We start from the raw sequence: 22,916 nt of genomic DNA, 5'->3' as shown, positions 1-22,916 counted from the left end.
CCTTGATTTACTATAGACGCTATTTATTAGTTCATTTAGCAATTCCAATAATCTGACTGATCGTTGTAAAATTTGTGGCAAATAACTGTCATGTCTTTTGTGTTTTACCATATTTTTTACAATAACGTTCTTCCAAAAACAGCTGCCGGTAATTTTCTGTAAAACTGAACTTTACAATAAAATACTGTTATATTTAATACATGAGTATTGTGTTTATTACAGAAATAGAATGTACAGTAGTTAGGTTTACAGTATATTTACACAGTAGTTTACTGAAGGAATTTACACTTACAACTGCTATTTTTTACACTGTAAAACCTAACAGTGAAAATCACTAAATAAAATAAGTTAGTTTAACTTATAATTTAAAAAAGTTACTTTGATTTAATTAAAAAGAGTTATGGTAACTCATAAACTGATTATATTATGCAGAACCTTTTGAGTTTTGAATGAATTAATTCTGTTTTTTGTGTTAATTTAACTCTAATGCTACAAGCAATATCAAACCATTTGAGTAGCTATATACAGTAGTTGTTTGGAATTTATTTCATTTGAATTCACTCTATTAGCTGAACTCTTAAGTGATACCTTAAAATGTTTAATACTCTAAATGTTTGATGATTTTAACAAGAATAATATATGTGAACGTGACTCAATATATATATATATATATATATATATATATATATATATATATATATATATATATATATATATATAAAGTTTACATAACTCAAATCATTTAGTTTCATAACTTAAATTGTTTGCCGCAATCGATTTCCTCAAACAGTTTAAGTTAACTTAACAGGTTTTACAGCATAAGTAAATTACTGTAAACATTTTTAAATATCTGTTTTATTTAACAGAAATGTACTATAAACAAACAGCAGTTCTTGACTATAAAATTTATGGATTATCAAAAAGTATTCAGTAAAGTGTTGCGCATTGTAACCTTATATTTTACGGGAGGTTCTGAAAACCACAGCTGCCAGTATTTTACTGTATATTACACTCGTTATTTTTTTACAGTGTAAACAATCTACATAGCAGTAAAGTATTATCTTAATCATAATAATATCAGAATATAGCTGTTCATGTAAAAGAATAGATTGCTGAAATTTGTCACTTTATCTAATCAAGCTGAAGAGGAAAGTTGCAAGGAACCAAAATTACACCAACTGATGGAAATAAAAAATAGACTATTTTGAGGGATGTAAACAAAAACAATGGTCCCAACGTATTTCCTGTTTTATATTTTAATTTCTACAGCTTTCAAGAATCCCAAAAGAGCCACATATTTATAAATAATGTTATGATAGCTGTTTTAACATGAAGTTATGATTGAATTGCTTCTTCTTACAGTTATGAAATAGTTTGAAAACAAGCAGGAAATGTTCATGGGCCAATGACACGACCACATTGAAGTGATCTATAAAAAGCTTGGGAGAAACCAGGCTCGGTCAAGGAGACCAGTTTACCTCTGGCCAAGCGAATGAAGTGGCAGAGCTGCAGTTTAGCCAGAAGTGGCTATTTTAAAATGTTCATGTCCCTGCTTAACCTGGACAGGGTTTGTTTGACTGAGAACATACTGTGAGAAACCAAAAGTAAACTTTCTAAATTCACCAAGTTAAGTTTAACACTCACAAGCTATACTCACAGCAGGGCAGTACCTCATTCTCGGTTTGTGTTATGATGGAGAAAAACACGATAGAAAACAATCACTCACAGGACAAACAAGCCTCTGTGGATCAGTCACAACAAACAGGCTAACAATTACGCAGAACAAACCTGTCTGTTTCGCTGTAGCATATACACTACGGTGGAACACACACAGCTGCGGAGCTCTTGTCAGATGTTTCTGTATCATTGCTGTGGTTGTTTTATAGTAATGAAGAGGATTCACACAACCGCATCGTGGTGTGTTTCACAGGCTCAGAGACACCTGTAATGAGCTCCCATGGTGCACTGGGGAAAAGACAGGCTGGAGATTCACACAGCGGCATCAACATACATCAAATCAATTCACTGCTGTACTGTGAACGATCTGTTTCTTCATCAGCATTTTTTTTTTACTCAAAAAAAAAAAAAAATAGAGAGCTAATACGGTGGCTGAGAGAGCTCAGTGCGGTGCAACTGAGGAAAACACATTCTAGTAGAAAAACACCTTCACCAGTTTGACAACACGTGTGCTGCAAATATATTCACAACAGAAACATGCTGCCAGTAGAAAAGCTTCAATGGAAATGCTTATTTTTCAATGTAAACGTTTCAATGTTATTGTTTTTGTTTATTTTGAGATCATGATTTGATTTCTTTTCCCAGCTAGATTGTGGTTGGAAGGGCATTCGCTGCATAAAACATATGCTGGAATAATTGGTGGTTCATTCCACTGTGGCAACCCCTGATAAATAAGGCACTAAGCTGAAGAAAAATGAATGAATGATATGATTTCTATGAGCTCTTGGTATGTCATTAGACTCAATGATCAGATGAAATAACACTAAGTTAGCATGGTATGGCCACATGTATTATTATATACATGTACATCCATTATATACATCCATTTTAATACATGTTTGTTTTTATAAAAGCTTTCCCTGATTTTGCTTTTAAAATAATCTCCATCAGCAATGTAATGCAGGGCACACCGAACCAACATGTGAAGATAATGACATGTTTATGCTTTTATGAGTTCATACCAAACAGGAAATTAAGTATATGTTGTTAGTAAATTCTATACTAATCAATACAAACATGAGAACAGAGAAAGATTACCATCGCACTGTCAAACATTGCAGAATAGTGATACATTTGCCACAAAATGTGCGGAATTTGCCTCATTCGCATCTTCCACATTTGGTGTGATCCCAGCTATTTTGTCCAATCAGAAAGGAGAAGGTCCAATCAGCTTGTAGCGTCCACATGGCCATGGTATATCCAGGGTTTTAGAAAATCTTGGCCAGAGTTTTCAGAAAGTTTCAGTTTTATTGACCAGATATCCGGTTTTCATGTGGACAAACAGCAAAATCGGGTATAAAAAAGTGTGTGTACCTGTGTTTGTGTGGACAACGCAAAAGTATTAATTTTTGCTGACATGACTGAGGCTGCGTTCACACTGCGAGGTTTAGTGCTCAAATCTGATATTTTTGCATAGCTGTTCACATTGTTTTTATAAATGTGGCAAATATCAGATTTGCAGTGTGAACAGATCATGGTCCTAAACGGACCCACATGCGCAAACGTACAATTACGGACAGCACAAAATGTCTAATTATGCAGACAGTGTGTATACTGTATGAAGCACATTTTCAGATTATGCTTAATTTGATTATTGCCCTTTTCACAGACAACCGTGGTGTATGTCATGAACTGTAAGGGGTTGTTCTGTTACTACTTATATGTATTTCAGCATTTGAAACCTAAAATAAGTCACTTGATTGAATACACTGATCATTTGTTATTTATGACAACTGCGGTGCGCGTCTTTCTGACCATCGGTGTAGTGAATTCATAAAAGGTTAATGAGCAGCCGAAGACTGAACTGTAAAGGCGGTGTTGGTTTATCTCCGTTTGCAGAGTTATTTCACTTTACTTCATTATAAACAACAGGCACATGCAGAAGGAGGGTTCATTTCCCTTTCGGCTTAGTCCCTTTATTTGTCAGGGGTTGCAACAATGGAATGAACCGCCAATTTATCCAGCATATGTTTTACACAGCGGATGTGCTAAAAATATTTAATTTACAAAATATTTCAAATTTAGAAAATGTATTAAACTTATTAAATTTATTAAAGGTGTTAATAAAAACTAAAAAGTAATCAGTGATACTAAATAACACTGGGTAATTCCAAATTAAAGTACTAAACTTGACAACAAAAACCTTCACATGTAAAAAAAAAACAAAACAAAAAAAATGAGGCGCACACACACATGAACACTGTGGCAGAGTGGCAGTGCTGTGTTGCCCCTTGCAGACAGTATCAGAGCACAAAGAGCTCAAGCTGAGCTGATGTATGACCCCCCAGTGAAAGCATAATGGGGTCATTTATACACAACAGAGAGCAGGTCAGTTCCCACACGTAACAAACGCACATACAGCTATAAAATAGGAAACCATTTATCTACACAAAGACACATCATCGTCGTATACTATACACAATACACTATACACACCTGGTAAAAAAAACTGCCAATATTTTTGTTTTATAGACTTAATTCTCTATACTGGAAAATATTTTTTAAACAATATCTTGTCCCAAACGACTAAAATGTCAATAAAAATTCACTTTATTAATCTGCAAGGTTGAATTTTAAGCATCAAAAGTTGATAGAGCAGCAGAGATGAAACTCTCATAATGTAATTCTTAACGGTAAATAAACAGAAAACACCATGTGAACCACAAAATACAGAACCTGTTTATTAACGAATATTTTACAGTGTATTATTTTTGATTATATATGTTAGAATATACATGAATTTAGTAAATTAACAGCTGTAAGATCAATGAATATATGTTTTATTAAAAATATAGCAAATATAACGCTGAGGTGAACGAATTGAAACATATAGATATGTGATAAATATATGAAATGTGCTCTTATATGCAGCAATCTGCAAATCAAATCGGATCAGATGTGTAAATTGTCATATAAGCCAATAGTATCTGGATGTAGCCTTGTTGATGCAAACTGAGACTGCATATCTCAGTGATGCAATGTCAGACACAATGCACTCAATTAAGCTAGAGACGTCACTGTGAGGGGTAGGATTAGGGGTGGGGTTAGGTAAGCCCATTAAAAATCCTTGGAAGCAGTTCAGATTGTACTGCACCAGGTCTGCATCCAGACCCCTTTCATATAAACGACCAAATTCTGATATATATTAACCACATCTTTAGCTTTTCTAGGGAGCTGACTTCATTCTGAGCAATGGACATCAAACTGCAAATGCTAAGTTGCTTACAAACACAAACCAAAACAAAGGGAGCAACTGCACCATGTTGCTAATCAATGCTCTACACAAACAAGCGATGAAAACACCCTAAAGACCATCCGAGTAATCAAGATCTCGCTCGCTCTCAACCACTAATGCATTTTCAAATGGCTTTTTGTCAAATGCAATAAACACACAAGCTCTCGCTTTCCTTTCAAATTTGTATTTGCTTCAATAAATGTGTCAGCTTGTGTGTCATATTACCTTCCTAAAGTACCAGTATTTTCTGAATTAAACAGAATCAGGAATCCCTCTAGGATTCGCTGCAATAAATCTTCACCTTCATCACACACATACTCATGCACAAACACACACACACACTTAAGCTGTGTTCAACAGCAGGAAGGAGGACAACCTTGTGCCAAAATACATCTGACTACGAAATGAAAGTAACAGGATCTGACAGGACTGTAGCATAAACTGCATATGATTATGGTAAATGCAGCTGAGAAATCCACTCCAGAAGCCCAGATACTGAATGACACATGAGGGAGTACAAATATGAGAATGAATAGACTACTCATGTCTGAAATCACTTCAGATGTGTTCACACTTGTAGAGTCGTGAAGTTCTCTTGATCTGGATCAAAACAGAAAGATTATGTTTAGCCCTGGTTTACTTAGCATTCACACTGTCATGGATAAGACTGAACCTAAAGATAGATAAACTAACTAACTAACTAACTAACTAACTAACTAACTAACTAACTAACTAACTAACTAACTAACTAACTAACATGATCACCACAGATCTAACAGTCATAGATTGCTGGAGAACATTCACATTATCAGGAACTACAATCCTGTACAATATGTGTGCTTGCTATATTTGTATTATTTGAGAACTCTCGAAGAACTTACAAAATATGTAAAAGAGTCCAAAGAACAATGATATAAATTTCTTCAACACGCAAACAAGTGAATATCTGCTGCAATACGACATTTCTGATGCCTCTTTCTGATCCATCCACTCATTTTCAACCACTTATCCGGGGCCAGGTCGTGGGGGCATCAGTCTCAGCAGGGAGCCCCAGACTTCCCTCTCGTCAGACACTTGCTCCAGCTCCTCCGGGGGATCTCAAGATGTTCCTACGCAACCATAAAGACATAGTCCCTCCAGCGTGTCCTGTGTCTTCCCCAGGGCCTTCTTATGGTGAAAAAAGCCTGGAACATCTCTCTTGGTAGGCATCCAGGAGGCATCTGAAACAGATTCTCAAGCCACCTCTGGCTTGAGCCAACTGGCTTCTCTCGATGTGGAGGAACATTGGCTACTCAGAACTACTCCAAGGTCCTCCTGGGTGACAGATCTCCTCACCCTATGTCTCACCCAGTAATGAAAACTCATTTCAGTTGCTTGTATCCAAGATCTAGTTCTTTCTGTCATGACTTAAAGCAACCATGGGCGAGTATAGGAATGTTGACTGACCGATAAATTGAGAGCTTTGCCTTTGGAATCAGCTATTTCTTTACCTGCCACTGCACCAGTTCATCTTTCAGTCTCCCGTTCCATCCTTCCCTCACTGCACTGAAAACCCTAATAAATTGACTGAACTAAATTAATTGAGTAAACTTGTTGGCTCAAAGCCCCAAGACTCTTCCACCTGGGGCAAAAACTCTCTTCCAGAAGATGACAGGCCCATGTTTTTCCAGTTGAACACCATGGCCTTGCACTTGGAGGTGCTGATTCTCATCCCTGCCACATCACACCAAGCAGCAAACCGACCCAATGCATGCTGAAAGTCCAGGTCTGATTGAGCCAACAGGACAACATCATCTGCAAATAGCAGAGAAGAAATCCCCTGAACCAGACTCCCGGCTGCTCCAAGAAAGTCTGTCCATTTAAAGAATGAACAGAACCAGGTCCAAAGAGCAGCCAGTCAGAGTCCAACATGAACCAGTGACAAGTCTGACTAATTGCCAGCAATGTGAACCAAACTTCTGCTTTGTTCATACAAAGACCAGACAGCCCTTAACAGAGCGTCTCGTACCCTTAAACTCCCAGAGCACCCCCATAAAATGCCACGAGGGACAAGGTTGCAGGGTTCACAAAATCCGGCAGCCCGATGTCCAAGTGTTCTGTCTCAATTTGTCTTACCATGTCTGATTGTCCTACCTCCCATTCAAAAAGTGAGTAGCACATTTTGATGACGCAATCTGCTACCCATCAGATTTTGCTACTAGTGTAAATTTTAATGTGGAGTATTGTGATGTGAAGCTGTAATATCGCCCTAACCTACCTAATCCCTAACCCCAACCTCAAAACCATTCAAATACAGTACTGGTAGCATAATCTGATGGGTAGCATAAAATGTCAGGACACCGGGGCTGTGTTTTTTTCACTCTTCAGTATCTAGATATCCTGCTGGACATGGTGTAGATAGACATGGTGTAGATAGATGAACAATGTTTTTGAAGTGTTTCAGTCAGGTTTCAGAGCTCATCACAGTACAGAAACTGCATTAGTGAAAATAACCAACGATTTACTCTTAGCTGCTGACCAAGGGTGCATCTCGCTATTAGTTCTACTCGATCTTAGTGCGGCATTTGACACCATTGACCATGGTATCCTTATTAATCGCTTAAAGTCTACAGGTGTCCAGGGACATGCCCTACAATGGTTTAAGTCATACTTATCTGACCGTTACCAGTTTGTAAATATAAATGGACAGCCTTCACAAATCAGCCCAGTAAAATACGGGGTGCCTCAAGGATCAGTTTTAGGCCCTTTACTGTTTACAATATACATGCTACCCCTGGGAGACATTATTAGAAGACATGGGATCAGCTTTCACTGCTATGCAGATGATACTCAATTATATATTTCAACTAAACCTGACGAGACGTCTAATCTGTCCAAGCTAACTGAGTGTATTAAAGATGTTAAAGACTGGATGACCAACAATTATCTTCTCTTAAACTCAGACAAAACAGAATTATTACTTATTGGGCCTAAATACTGTACACAGCAGATCTCACAACTCGATTTACAATTAGAGGGATACAAAGTTAGCGTTAGCTCTACTATAAAAGATCTGGGTGTCATATTAGACAGCAATTTAACTTTTAAAAATCATATTTCCCATGTCACAAAAACTGCTTTCTTTCATCTGAGAAATATAGCTAAGTTACGAAGTATGCTATCCATCTCAGATGCAGAAAAGCTAGTCCATGCTTTTATGACTTCTAGGCTGGACTACTGTAATGCACTGTTTGCTGGCTGCCCAGCATCCTCTATTAACAAACTTCAATTAGTACAAAATGCAGCTGCCAGAGTTCTAACCAGGTCTAGAAAATTTGATCACATCACCCCAATTTTATCCTCCTTACACTGGCTGCCTGTTAAGTTTCGTATTGAATTTAAAATATTGCTTCTTACATATAAAGCTTTAAATAATCTAGCTCCTGTTTATCTAACCAATCTTCTGTCTCGCTACAATCCAACTCGCTCTTTAAGATCTCAAAACTCAGGGCTTCTGGTAGTACCTAGAATAGCAAAGTCGAGTAAAGGAGGTCGAGCCTTCTCATTTATAGCTCCTAAACTCTGGAATAGCCTTCCTGATAACGTCCGAGGCTCAGACACACTCTCCCAATTCAAAACTAGATTAAAGACCTATCTGTTCAGTAAAGCATACACTTAGTGCACCACTTAGGGGGCTTCCACACAGGTTATGCATCTTGCTGATATACACTGTGAACATCAGCTACGCTAATTATTTTCTTTATTCTCCATTTCCACCTGGGGATACTCTTCCCGAGGCCCCCAGACTATGCAGAGTCACTGATTCGATCCAAGACCAACGACGAGATGATCCCAAGGTTTCCATATCCTGGACCAGGCCGTATCCTGAGCAGCTACTGTGGTGATCATGGAAGAGTGGAGAACATGAGACTGATTCCTGTGACGCTCCAGAGACAGACGAGTCTTCGCTGAGGCCAGCTTCCAGCCTCCGCCACTGAGACTGCGGCTCTGCACAAGACGTTTGGCCAGCGGAGAAATTAAAATGGTCGTGCCCAACTGAGTCTGGTTTCTCTCAAGGTTTTTTTTCTTCACTTCCGCCTTTAGTGAAGTTTTTTTTCCCTCTCCGCTGTCGCCACTGGCTTGCATGGTTCAGGATCTGTAGAGCTGCGCATCGATGGATTTGCTCTTCAGTGTTTGGACTCTCAGTAGTGATTATTAAACCACACTGAACTGAGCTAAACTGAACTGAACTTGAACACTACAAACTGAACTACACTGTTCCTATTTACTGTGACCTTTTATGTGAAGCTGCTTTGACACAATCTACATTGTATAAGCGCTATACAAATAAAGGTGAATTGAATTGAATTGAATTTTGCGCTACTAGATTTTATGAGATTTTATCTAGCTAGCCCACCAGGCATGGTGTAGATAGATTTTAGTCACCTGTCTAAAAAAAACAATAGCCCTGGGACTTCAGGCTACCAGATTGTGTGAGCCCTAAGTGGAATGCGTTCTCCAAACCCACAAACCCTCCAGCAATCAGGAGAGGGAATAGTGCTGAGCAGCTACTATGGTGGTCAAGGAGGAGTGGAGAACATGAGACTGATTCCTGTGATGCTCCAGGGACAGATGAGTCTTCGCTGAGGCCAGCTTCCAGCCTCCGCCGCTGAGACTGCAGCTCTGCACAAGACGTTTGGCCAGCGGAGAAATTAAAATGGTCGTGCCCAACTGAGTCTGGTTTCTCTCAAGTTTTTTTTTTCTTCACTTTCGCCAATTAGTGAAGTTTTTTTCCCTCTCCGCTGTCGCCACTGGCTTGTATGGGTCGGGATCTGTAGAGCTGCGCATCGATGGATTAACTCTTCAGTGTGACAAAAACTGCATTGTTCCCCCTGAATCGAAATTCTACTTAATAAATAATTGTGATCTAAAATCCAGGGTTTCAGTTTCATTGTCCTACTCTTTTAATTTCATTGCTGTCTAAGGATAACAACTAAGAGATTACTGAAAAACTCATGTGATGGAGTATATAAAGAGAGAGGCATATGTTTCTTTTCTATACATGACAGAAGTGTGTCTACTGCAGATTAGTTGAAGAGACACATAGTATAATATGTGATATAATGTGCACAATTAGATTAGAATAATGTTATTAACTATTAGAAAGAGACAGACAGAAGAGGAAAAGGAATGATAGAGAGAGGGACGAAGAAGGAAAATAATTGCTCTTGAGAATAATCTTCCTCTCTCTCCTGCTATTGTTAGACACAGGCTGAAGGCACAGCAGAAATTGCTCCCACAAATTGCAGTAGATTGTTGGCCTATTCAGTCCTATGCTGAGAGAGACGGTGAAAGCATGGAAATGGTAAGCTGGTAGGTGGCTATAAAATGGCGGCATTCTGTGCACTTATCGGTGGAGAATAATAGCAATGATGAAGACTGAAATGATAAGAGGAAGAGATGTGAAGAGAAGGAAGAAATGGATTAGTTCTGTCTGCTGGAGGACAGGCTGCTTCACAAAAGTATGGACAAATGATAAACTGGCAATCCAGCCTAATATGTTTCTGTTTTTGTTGCACATTCATTTTATAAATTTGCTCAGATGTGTGAATTTTTGTTACCTCTAAAGTAAGAAATAAGTATTATTTCTGTATGAACGCTGCTGTGGCTTCAATGTAATTAGTAATTTTCTAAAAGTTAGCTAATATGTCGAGATTAAACCAATTTACAAATAAAACAGCTTTTATGAAAACAGTTTGGACTGTTATTTTCTTGAGTTTTATGTTCTTAAGAACTAAAACTTTGTTTAAAAAATGCACCCAAGAAAATTCTTACAAAGTTGGCATTTATATTAACCTTTTAGCACCATTAGCACCAATTGTTACAGTACATATAACAAGATAATAAATGCTGCCACAGTCATTTATATATTACTATTATATTTATGCTATTATATCCTAATACTATTATATTTATTTATTCCTATAAATATAGTAATTTCTAATCATTTATTTTGAACAAAGCTAAATGCACTTTTTTGCACCCATGCACTGGACAATTTACTTTGAAAGTGTAGTAAAATAACAAGCAACATTTATGATGAAAAAAAAATAAATGTTGAATTCAGTAAATTATTTGTGAATCGTCACAGACCGTTTCATTATTTAATCAAACTTCCAAGAGCTACCCACAAAAATGCTAATTACTTGAAAACTAAACAAATTGGGAAAAAAGTTCTTCAGTTTTGTCTCCTTGAGTTAAGTCGGAGACAGATAAAAGGAGTTCCTCCTCCCATTTTGTCTGTCTCTGACATAACATCTTCATTCCCTCCTTCAGGGAACAAGAATTACATACAGTACGTAAATGAGAAATGATATTGTTAAACTACTGGATATAGCACCATTACTGTCATACTTTCACTGTTAGCATATTGCTAACTACACTCACTCACTTACTGGTTGTTTAAACTACTTATATAAAATTATCTGAGTCAACAATAAGGTTGAACAATATATCCTTTCAGCATCGATAACGCAATATACACCGCAATAGTGCATCCACAATTGTCACATTGCAACATATGTTGAGTCAGAATTAGTTGACCAGAAAGTTGTATTTAAATACTGTATTTATAGAGATTTTTTGCATAAAACTAAAAATTTTTATTACTTACCCAACAAACAATTTAATGTTTAATAGACGTCTAATAGACATCTAAACGTAGACAGCTATCTGACATCTGACAGCTAACAGCAGACATCTATTAGACACCTTTTAAAAACAAAAAATGCTTGCTGGGTAGAATTTTTGTCATGTTTCTTGTCTACATTTGAAAGCGAAAAAAAGACTATTTTACTTACCCAATTGGCAGATCTTTTTACTTGTTTTAAGGATAAACTCTTAATTTTGACTTCTATTTCTTTTTAAGCTGAAAACAAAACATTACACTAATAAAATGACTTTTGCTGCTTGTTTAAACAAATTATTTAAAACAAGTTAAATCAACACAATTCTTAAGGGTTTTTTGGTGGACAACTTATTTATGTTCAATCTACTTAAATAAAAAAAAACTTAATTGATTTGTGTTGGGAAAACATAAAGGAATTGTGTGGAACCTACCTTTTTTTATAGTGTATTTTTACTTGATCTAAGAATTTTTAAATATTTGAACAAGGAACAAGACAAAGCAAAGTAAGTGATTATTCAACCTGTCCTGAATACTTTTAAGACTTCCCAGAAAACAATAGTGCTATTAGTGTCAAATTGTGTTATTTAAACTATCTTCCAAAACTGTAATCATATCGCAACATTTATGACAGAAAAATAAAATATTGCAATATCAGATTTTTCCACTGTGGTGCAGCCCTAATCAACACAATTCTTGAGGTTTTTTTTTTGAGACAACTTAATTGTTTAATGTTTAATCTACCTAAATGGCAAACACAATTAAGGTAACTTAATCAATTTGTGTTGGGACAACATGAAAGAATTGTGTGAAACTCATACATTTTTATAGTGTATAGTGTTCCAAACATATGCACTGTAAAACCCAACAGTCAACTTTATCAAATGAAATGAGTGTAGTTAACTCAAAATTGACTGAAAGTTAATTCTACTCAATTGAAAAGAGTTTTGAACTCAGTGTTGAAGGTAATGAGTTAAATACCTCATTACTTCAACTTAAATAGAGTAAGTTCACAGTACTCATATAGATTTTTTTTTTTTTACACAAATGGTTTGTAGCAATCGGTTTCCTCAAATGGTTTGAGTTGCCTTAACTTTTTGGGTTTTACATTGTGCTTATAGAGGACACAATAAAAAATGCAAATAAACCAGCACCTGGACATCAAAACACATTTCTGCATCTAGATGCAAGGACATTATCAAAGTATTGAAAAAGACAGCAAGAGCGAGAAGGAAACCAAAAACTGACAAACCGCAACTCTGACAGTAATTTGCAGAGAGGCTAATTTTATGTGGCGTAACCAGCCAGGGGAGACGTTTGTTTTTAACAGGCATCTGTTTGGGGGCTCAGCATCTGCACCTGAAGGAAAAAAATGTTTTGAATGCATCTGACAATCCATTTTACTATGACAAGAATGAGAAAATAAAATCTAGAACTGAAGAGAACAGGAGAAAGAGACTTTTTCCCTACATAAAGTCCACAATTCCCTGAGCGCACTAATGGACAAAAGTTGAGAGTGTTAAGATTAAGTACTGGATAAATGAGATCAGGTTACATGGGATTTGAAGGTTCCGTTCAGAAAGAGTTCATTATCCTAGAAATAACAAAATAAAAATATGAATAACAAACCCTGAGTGAGAAAGACAACACGGATAGACTATTGCAGAAAAACACAGCTAGACCTCATTAGTCCCAAATCAGTGTTGATACCTTCTCGAACATGAATCTTATATAATACCTGGATTTTTCATGATGATAACATGAAGTTACTGCCTGACGCTAAAAATAAGTGTGTGTCTGTTGACTGGAGGAGTGTAATGTGAGTAAGTGCGTGCTGGAGTGAATATGAATGAACTGAATCAGGAGGATCCGATGACTGAGTCTCAGTCTAATGACACTGTTTATCACAGCCTTGAGGCCATTTCCTCTGTCCTTGTACAATTACACACACCTTCCTACATCAAATATACATGTAGCAGCCGTTTTATCCCTTTAGAATGAAAATCTTTCATAATATAGCGCAGGCTCAACAACAAGGGATTTAATACATGTCAGTTTCTGAACCTGCATCAGCTATTTACCTACTGTCATGTGCCATTGGTTTTTACCATGCCATGACAGCTTAAAAGAAGAACTGGCTTTTAAAATATCTATAGAGACCCATGTGTTTAGTTCTATTAGGTTGACTTCAGCTGAAAGATTTGAGAGCTTTATGGGCAGGTATGAACTATATTGGAAGCAAGTAAACGAGAGATAGATGGAGAGAGAGAGAGAAAGAACAGGGCAATGAGATTTAGAAGATAAAAGCCAGTGAAGCAGATCTTCAGCATCAGACCCACAGATCAATGACCTTAGCACACTGGACAAGCGAAGCACACCTACAGCAATCAACACTACAGACTTCTAGTGTTTTCAAATGATGTGAATTACTGCAGACTAACGCCATTTTAAAGGGTCATGAAGCCTTCAAACTATTTTTTTGAGATTTTAAAATGACTATAAAGATTTTGATGAAAACAGTAATGTCAATTATACATTTTATTAGGAAGTGAAAGTGTTTTTCTAAGCTATTTCATTTTTCTGGTATGGAAAGCAAAACTAAAGCAATGTCACATAATATATAGAGTCACTGCATACTTTATGTAGTGTTGATTGTCTGCTAGGACCGAAGAGTATGAAGATGCAGAGCATTTCTCCATATTAATTTATGAGAAAGAGCTGGTTAAAAAATTAATTGCCAAGCATTACTATGAATGAGATAATTACATTAATGGACATGAGATTGTTAATACATACTGTACAGTATCACCAAAATATATAGTCTTTGGTATTTCTGATTCCCTGATTCTGATTCTTCTGTCATCCGTTGTTGTTAACATTCAGAGACAAGGTTTGAATGTGTTTGTTTTGTAAGTGAACAAGACATAGGTGTCACAATCACCAGCGATCCAGCCTGTGCAGATCGCTGGTAAACACACAGTATTGAATAGAATCACAAATCTGCCATTAGATGAACTACAAGATCCAGTCATGGACTGCACTCACACACCAGTTCCTAATCCTGTTTGATTACATTCACAGCTGAAGCTGCTCATGGCCTGATTACTGGACTATTTAAACAACAAACAAAACAAGGCATAGGGTCAAAAACAAGGCAAAACAAGGCAAGGAAAACGTGCCGTAATGTTCACAAAACTGTTCAACAAGACTCTGTGTGTTTGTGTGCTGTATAAATAGTCCAATAATCAGCACATGAGCAGCTTCAGCTTTGAGTGTAATCACATGGGATTAGGAACTGGTGGGTGTGTAGTGCATGACTGAATATTGTAGTCCAATTAGCACAGGCTGGATTGGTAGTGATCGTGACAATTGGGGTGTCAAATTGTTTCTTCAATGCACCGCGATGCATATGCAGACAATTCAGTTTTGGTTCAGTAATCATCATATTTATTATCACGTACTTAATTTATTATCACGTATCACGTAATTTATTACATATACATTATATGGCGGTGAGTTAATATGGCGAGGGAGGAGACTGTGAGTAATTAAAACGCTCCAACTGCTTAAAAAACAGATAACTGTGCACAACTCACTGCTTGTGAGTTTGTGGACAGGAAAAAAAAGACACATTCATTCGGATATTCAGAGATGGGCAAATCGCATATGTGACAATGTGACTATCACGTAAACAGATCAGACTTATTCAGGCAGTCCGTTTTGTATGTCATGTGAAAAAAAATCATATACTGTAAATAGGCAACAAATCAGATTTGGCCATCAAGATCTGACAGTGTAACCGTGGCCTATGTGGCCCCTTTGACCTGCTGGGGTACGCTCATGAGGTAACATTTTATCTCCTCTCTCAGCTGTCACAAAAATAACGTTACGTGTGGATCCAGACATGAGCAGGTCTGCAGAGCAAGTTTTCTCCATCCATCTATAATGGATCAGCTGATCACCGCAGCCGTTTAACATCAGTGTCTGTGTCAATGGTTGCTGAACAGTGTCAGAGAGCCTTTTCTGGTGATTGCGTGATCAATCATAGGCGTTTAAGAACTCAACAACGCTCAAAAAGCAAGTGTAAATAATATTTACATTTGTTCATTTGCTATAAATGCTCATGTTGTTCTGTGCATGTACTTGAGTTTTGTTTGATCCTTGAGTTTTGTTTGAGAGTGTTTTCTTTGAGCAGGTAATATTAAAGCTACAGTTCATTTATCTGACTGCTTGTGTTAAAGAACAAAATTGTATTACAAATTTTATATAAATATATTTATAAATTATAAATGTCAATACAAGAATTTTTTTTACCAAGTAAAATATCGAACTGTTTATGGAAAGCATTCTTAATGCACCGTAATGCATCGAGATATCAAAATGATCTGAATCAATGGCATGATAATCGTAACCGAACCGAACTGTGAGACCAGTGTAGGTTCACAACTCTAACAAGACAAAAGGGATTTTTTGTATGTTTGTAAGGACATTTTTATAGGAACATAATTTTCTGCAAACAACCTAAAGGTGCAGTAGGTGATCTGCCACATAATATCTTGGAAACACAGTTCCTCCCCTGCCGTCCGAAACCACGCCTCCTGAAACATGAACACGCTCACCTTAAAGATGACAGCAGACAACCCTCTCACATACTGTGCTAAAGCGACTTTACTTAGTGGTTGGTCGGCGGCATGCAGGAATTATACTTATTACTAAGCCATACTTACATGCTATTTCAGAGCGAATATTCAGAGTAGAATGGTAAACAATACAGGGAGCACATCACAGGCTGTTATTGTTAAAAAATGAACTAATATGAATGTAAAACCAACTTCACCCCAGTAAAGGCGGAATAGTGCTATTTACTTCTGTTTTGTTGTTAAACTAAATAAAAATCTACATTATTGATGCTGTAAAAGGTCCCTTATTAAACTGAAAATAGTCACATCAATCAATCAACTACAATAGTTTTAAAACAGAACATTACCTGTCTAAAAGATAAATGGTGTCATCCTTTCTCCAGCGGGCAAAAGTAACTCCAATATTGATTCAGGATTTTAAAAAGTTTTGATTCAGCATTTGTTTTAATCTCTCTCTCTCTCTCTCTCTCTCTCTCTCTCTCTCTCTCTCTCTCTCTCTCTCTCTCTCTCTAAATCTACATTTGCTGACAGACAGGGCTACTTATCAGAATTATGGGAAATGTCGGCCTGACAATTAAAAAATTTTTTTTATTTTAATTTAATTTTAATTGAGTTTTATGTCTTACCCAGAATATTAAAATACATATAAATACATTTAGATCATTTACTTTAATCATTACAAATGGAATGGAAAGAAACTTTCAAACAGCAGCACAACAAAAATGTTTATGAAGACAATCACCTACTGCACCTTTAAAATTCCCTAATATTTTAGGTTGTAAACTAAAGCCCTGCTCACACTGTGCGGTTTCAGCCACGATTTGTTTGTCTGAGACAAATCAGAAAAATTTGAAAAAAAATCCTGTAGTTCTAGGTTAAAATGTTCGTGAACAGCAGCTCAATGGCACTCAATGATCAAATTTTCCCTCTGATAAAGTTCTGGCCGTGTCAGAAGATTTTAGACACATTTCTGCAACATGACTTCAGCTACGACGAGCGTCATTCCAAGAACCAATAGGAGCACTGGATCTGATGACACAATCAGCAAGACGACAGAAAAGAAAAAGAAATGAAAGGCCTTCTTGCCAAGCTAAGTACTTTTCAAAAGAATAACGATTGTAGCTTAAATACTTTAACTTATAAGCAGCTCATACTGTAGCTTATCACGCTGCCACTTAGGAGTAGCTTCCCCAACATTGTGCATACTATAAATTGAGTATACTTTGAAAGGTGATGAGTTCAACTCTGCACATTTCTAAAGTGAAGCCTACCTTGGGCTTAAGGATGATCAAGTGAGCCAAGGGTTTTTTGTCAGATTTATCTTACTTCTGCCAAGAGTTCTGTGACTACAGTACAGCTAAAAAAGCTCAGACAGACAGAACTGATGTGTAATACGGCAGAATCTTTCTTTCCATTTCTGTTCTGAATTAGGGAATAGCTTTAAAAACACAACAGGTTGTCAAATTATTCTGAAATAAAGTGTAAATACATAACCATCAATAAAAGCCTAATCAAATTTAGCCATTAGCCAAATTTAACCAACGGAAGGCTAATTGTAAAAATGTATTTCAACATACATATAACTGCAGTTTCTGAGTAAAATGGACACTACTGGGGAGTATAAACATCAACATCTTTTGTTCCTTTCACTCTAATGATATTTGCAGGGGACATAATATTCACAAACAAACGATTATATTGTGTATTTCTTTACACAACACCACAAATCACAAATGTCTATGATTTGTATCCAATATATTTGCCTCATCTATATATCTCCATATAGACAACTTTTCTGGTGTGGTCAGTTTGCTCGGTAGCTTATACTGTACAGTGTGTACTTGTGACGCAGAGCACTCTAGTTTGAAATCTGGTGAAGAACGGTTCCAGCAAAGTGCGATTTATTTATACAGTAATTTCGAGAGGATCCACATGCTTATGATCAACACGCTGGCTCCTCATTGCCCTTCCATAATTTGACCCATTAGAGGATTACGGAAGCATTATACAATAACCAGAGTTTTCACTCCAGTTATCTTCGTTTTGAAGCTTCCTGCTCTTCCATCCACCCCTACTTCCTCCTCCCCCTTTTCCGATAGGGCGAACACGGTGGCCCAGTGGCTAGCACTGTTGCCTCACAGCAAGAACACCGCTGGTCTAACCTCGTATCGGGCTGGTTGGTGTTTCTTTTGGGAGTTTACATGTTCTCCCTGTGTTTGCGTGGGTTTCCCGGTTTCCTTCCACCATCCAAAAACAGAAACCATAGCCAATTGACTAAACCAAATTATCACCTAAGACAACCTTAGTTTACACTTCTCACACGGCGACAAGCAGGGGAGTTCTCGAGACCTACCTGACCTCGAACTCCCCTCTCGCCCTTCTAACAGGAGGGAGCCCGGGCTTGAGGATATTACGAGCTCAGGGCTCTCTCCCGGGACTGCATGCCAAATACGCTTTATTGAATATCAGCTAAGAGTGAACTCTTGAAACACTCATTTATTTTCCTTTGGCTTATTCCCTGATTTATCAGGGGTCGCCACAGCAGAATAACAGTTCTACAAAACACATAAACCAATGTAAAACCAAGGTGAAACTACCTTGCAGTGCACTTTTCTCTTACACTTGCTTTTGAAAATACTATTGGTTGGTTTTAGAGAAGGGATTGTGTCAGTTGTTCGCTAGGTTGTCTGTATGACAGCCCTGCATTCTTATGGATGTATGTCTAAAATGTACCCTAAGTGTATACATTGCCCTCTAGTGGTTTAGTCATCTGAAACGTACAGCAAAACGTACATTGAGCAACGTATTTTAAGTTTTACAAAAATGTAGACTGAGGCACGTATTACCCATGAGCTTGGCTGGAACCTTTTGCAGTTTCACTGTGGACCGACAACAGATATCAAAACACGACATGCACATTCATCCTAAGAAGGCAAACACATATCAAAAGAACAGTTTTGAGACAGGAAACACACACAGAGAAGTAATCAAAGCACTGACCTTAAAGCTCCAGTAGTTGGCTGTTGCTATGGAAAGAAAGAGAAAAGAGAAAGCGTTAGACATTTATCTCTGTTGTGTGGTGGCAGACAGTCACATCTCCAACATGTCACATCTTTAAGATAAAAGAATCTGAAGGAAGATATGAGCTGAGAGAAAGACGAGCGAGGAAAGCGAGTATTTTTGGTACACCAACATTTCAAACTCACTTTCAATAACAAGCCATTGCAAGTAAAGATATAACTCCAATATACTGCAAAATTGAAGACATGTTTACATTTTTTATAATTAGCTCTTCCATTATTTCACACCTGTAGGAAGGCAAATTATCATATGCATTTGTTTCATTATGGCAAAAACATGTCTTTCACTAAGAAGGTTCATTGCAGATTACAAAGGCAGATACTGATTAGGGGCCCTGGTTAAAAGGTGTGTTTGTCTATAGGTGTTAATAGTCAGTTTGTATGTCTCAATACTTGGGCTTTGGTCATATGGTCAGGAAAGATACAAATAGTTGGTAAACTTGGCTCTGCCTTTTCCTACTCTGCGCTTTTCCTGCTCTGCTCCTCTTCAGCTTGCTATCAGCCTATCTTCGGGAGGGCCTACTGTTTGACTCTCTCTCCCTCCCCCTGTCTCTCCCTCTCTCTTAGATAACTTTATTTTACATTTAAGCTGGGTACAATTAATTTCATATGTTTTTATCATTCCATTTAAATCTTTATATAGTTATTTTGAAACTAATTTAGTTGTAACCATCGTGTCACGATCACCAGCGATCTACTACCTGAGAATGCTGGTTAAACACACTTACACATGAACTACAAATCCGCCCATGTTATGGACTACAACACCCAGTTATACAACACACACCCACAACCGGTTCCAGATCATGACTGATTACACTCCCACAGCTGCAACTGCTCAAGGACTGATTCATGGACTATAAGTGGCTCAAACACAAACACTGTTGCTGAGTCTTGTCTACTGTTTTAGTGACACTACAATGCGTTTTCCCTTGCCTTCCGTGTTTTGAATCTTTGCTTTGTGTTTGTTTGATTATCCCTGTATGCCTCCTGCCCTTGTGATCATTTGCCTGTTATTATGACTACGACTCTGATTGACTATATACTGTACATCTGCTTGTTTCGTCTTGACCGCTGCGCTTGTTTGAACATACTATCAATAAAACCCTGTTGTCAGGTGTCACTCCCGTAGTTACACAATACAGTAATTGTCATTAAATCATTCTATTTTCAAGTATTTGCAATACTTAATTGCTCCATATTACAATCAATATCATACAATCACATAATAGCAATGCTCTCCCTCATTTTAAGCTAGTAATGCTGCCCTTATGGCAGTGCTGCTGGCTCGATCCAAAACAGGGACGAGATGATCCCAAGGTTTTCCATATCCTGGACCAGGCCATATACTTAGCAGCTGCTGTGTGTGGTCATGGAGGGTGGAGAGTATGAGACTGATTCCTGTTACACTCCAGGGGACAGACGAGTCTTCGCTGAGGTCCAGCTTCCAGCTCTGCACAAGACGTTTGGCCAGTGGAGAAATGGTTGTGCCCAACTGACCCTGGTTTCTCTTGAGGTTTTTAATTCTTCACTTTCGCCAATTGGTGAAGTTTTTTTACTCGCCACTGTCGTCACTGGCTTGCATGGTTTGGGATCTGTGGAGCTGCGCATTGATGAATTTGCTCTTCAGTGTTTGGACTCTCAGTAATGAATATTAAACCACACTGAACTGAGCTAAACTGAACTGAACTTGAACACAGAAAACTGAACTGACACGGATTCAATTTACCATGATCTTTCATGTGAAGCTGCTTTGACACAATCTACATTGTAAAAGCGCTATACAAATAAAGGTGAATTGAATTGAATTTCTGTTTTCGGTATACGATTGCAGAAGGATGGTTTGACTAGAAACGTACAGTTTTTCACCATCATACTGATATTTTTTTAGTCATTCGGCGACACTACAGTTCAAACCACTGTAAATAAAAACCCCTTCTTACACAACGTACCTATAATTACACTGTTTCTATTTTGATTAAAAACATTTTCTTAACATTATTGCAGTATACATTTACGCTATCTACATGGTTTAATGTTTTTAGCACTTCTTTATGCTCAGAGGCTGTATTTATGTAATAGAAAATACAGTAAATATAGTACTAAAATATATTTTTGATATAAAATAAGTTTTCAATTTGAACATGATTTACAATTTAATTAAATAAAAGGGCTGCAACCCAGTACTAGGAAACATCCACACACATACGCAACAGCCAATTTAGTTTATTCCATTTACCTATACCGAATGTGTTTGACTGTGGGGAAAAACCCACTCGTCAACATGGGGAGAACATGCAAACTCCCACACAGAAATGCCAACTGGCCCAGCTGGGACTCGAACCAGTGACCTTCTTGGAACAGTAAAATGGAACAGTAAAATTAAATGGTAAAATTATAAATCTATGGTAAAATGGAAGTTTGAAAAAAATGTATGCATTTATTTGAAATAGAAATCTGAAAGTGTGTTATTATAGTATTTTTATGTCTGATCAATTTAAAGCATTCTCTCTAAATCTAAAACAGATTCTAAACTAAGCTTCGGATGCAGCTCTACCGGGCTTTAAAGCACATGGTGACACAATGACACATAATTCCTCCAGTCTGCTCAACTTATGGAGCTTTTCTGAATGGTCTGGCCTTCTAAATGAGTCTGCATGAAGGTATTTCAAGGTTTTCGCTCGCCTGTCCATCAGCTTCCCAGCCTGACTGACTAACTGACAAGATTGCAGCAAATGAGAAAAAAATTAATTAAAAAGATCCCCTCCGTGTCTGAGCTTGGCCTGCTGCCCAGACCCATCAATCATCCCGAAATTGGTCATCTGTCTGCACAGCTCTCACCTACATCTCCCATAATTTCCTGATTTTTACTTTTACAGATATTTAAAGACATCATTATTGGATAAATCCATATTCTGACATGATTGTCTTTTTGTCTTGATCACTAAATTTGTTTCTGTTTTAATTTAATTAGTGATAGTAATTTCAATTACTTTCATTCCCGCATGAATGCATAGAGGTTTGATGGAAATGACAGTGACATATACTATTTAAAACATTGATTCTCCTGTGATGTACGTATACTATGGAACATAGTTATTTCAATAAATTAACACAAGTGTGAAATGTGACTTGAGAGAGTTGCAAAAACCATAATATATTCCTGAACATTTCACTGTCAAATGACCAGTGAGAGGTGCTAAAAAGTGCTTAATTTTCTCAGGAACATAAATGAATGGGAATGACTGTGGAAATATTTTAGTACTGTGTTTTTTTATGCAACTGGCAGTACAGAAATCAAATACTCAAACTGGGAGATAAAGATAAAATAAATGCCATTTCAGGTTTCATATGCACATGGAGAAAGATATTTGATGCAAACTCTCAGTCTAACTGTACACTACCTGACAAAATCTTGTCGTCTATGCAAGTTTTAGGAGACACAAATAATAACTTGACTTCTGGTTGATCAATTGGTTTCAGAAGTGGCTTATATGAAAGGCAAAGGCCTTTAGATTACACTTATTTTACCAAAATAAAATATGATCATGCCTTGATTT

At 37.2% G+C, this 22,916-nt stretch overlaps 1 protein-coding gene across 1 annotated transcript in view; it reads right to left on the bottom strand.

Annotated features, from left to right (window-relative positions):
* Positions 1-22,073, bottom strand: part of srcin1b (SRC kinase signaling inhibitor 1b) — a gene marked incomplete at both ends in the record, with an annotated part of 30,233 nt that extends 8,160 nt beyond the window's left edge. The window contains 2 exons of the mRNA XM_056452693.1: positions 19,277-19,302; positions 21,914-22,073. Coding sequence (XP_056308668.1) covers positions 19,277-19,302; positions 21,914-22,073 — 186 coding nt within the window. The remainder of the gene's footprint in view (positions 1-19,276; positions 19,303-21,913) is intronic.
* Positions 22,074-22,916: the final 843 nt, after the last annotated feature.

This window comes from Danio aesculapii, unplaced genomic scaffold (genome assembly GCF_903798145.1).
Source record: "Danio aesculapii unplaced genomic scaffold, fDanAes4.1, whole genome shotgun sequence".
In the NCBI taxonomy this organism is placed as follows: domain Eukaryota; kingdom Metazoa; phylum Chordata; class Actinopteri; order Cypriniformes; family Danionidae; genus Danio; species Danio aesculapii.
The sequence above is the reverse complement of the archived record's forward strand: the minus strand, read 5'-3'. Positions and strand labels throughout refer to the sequence as shown.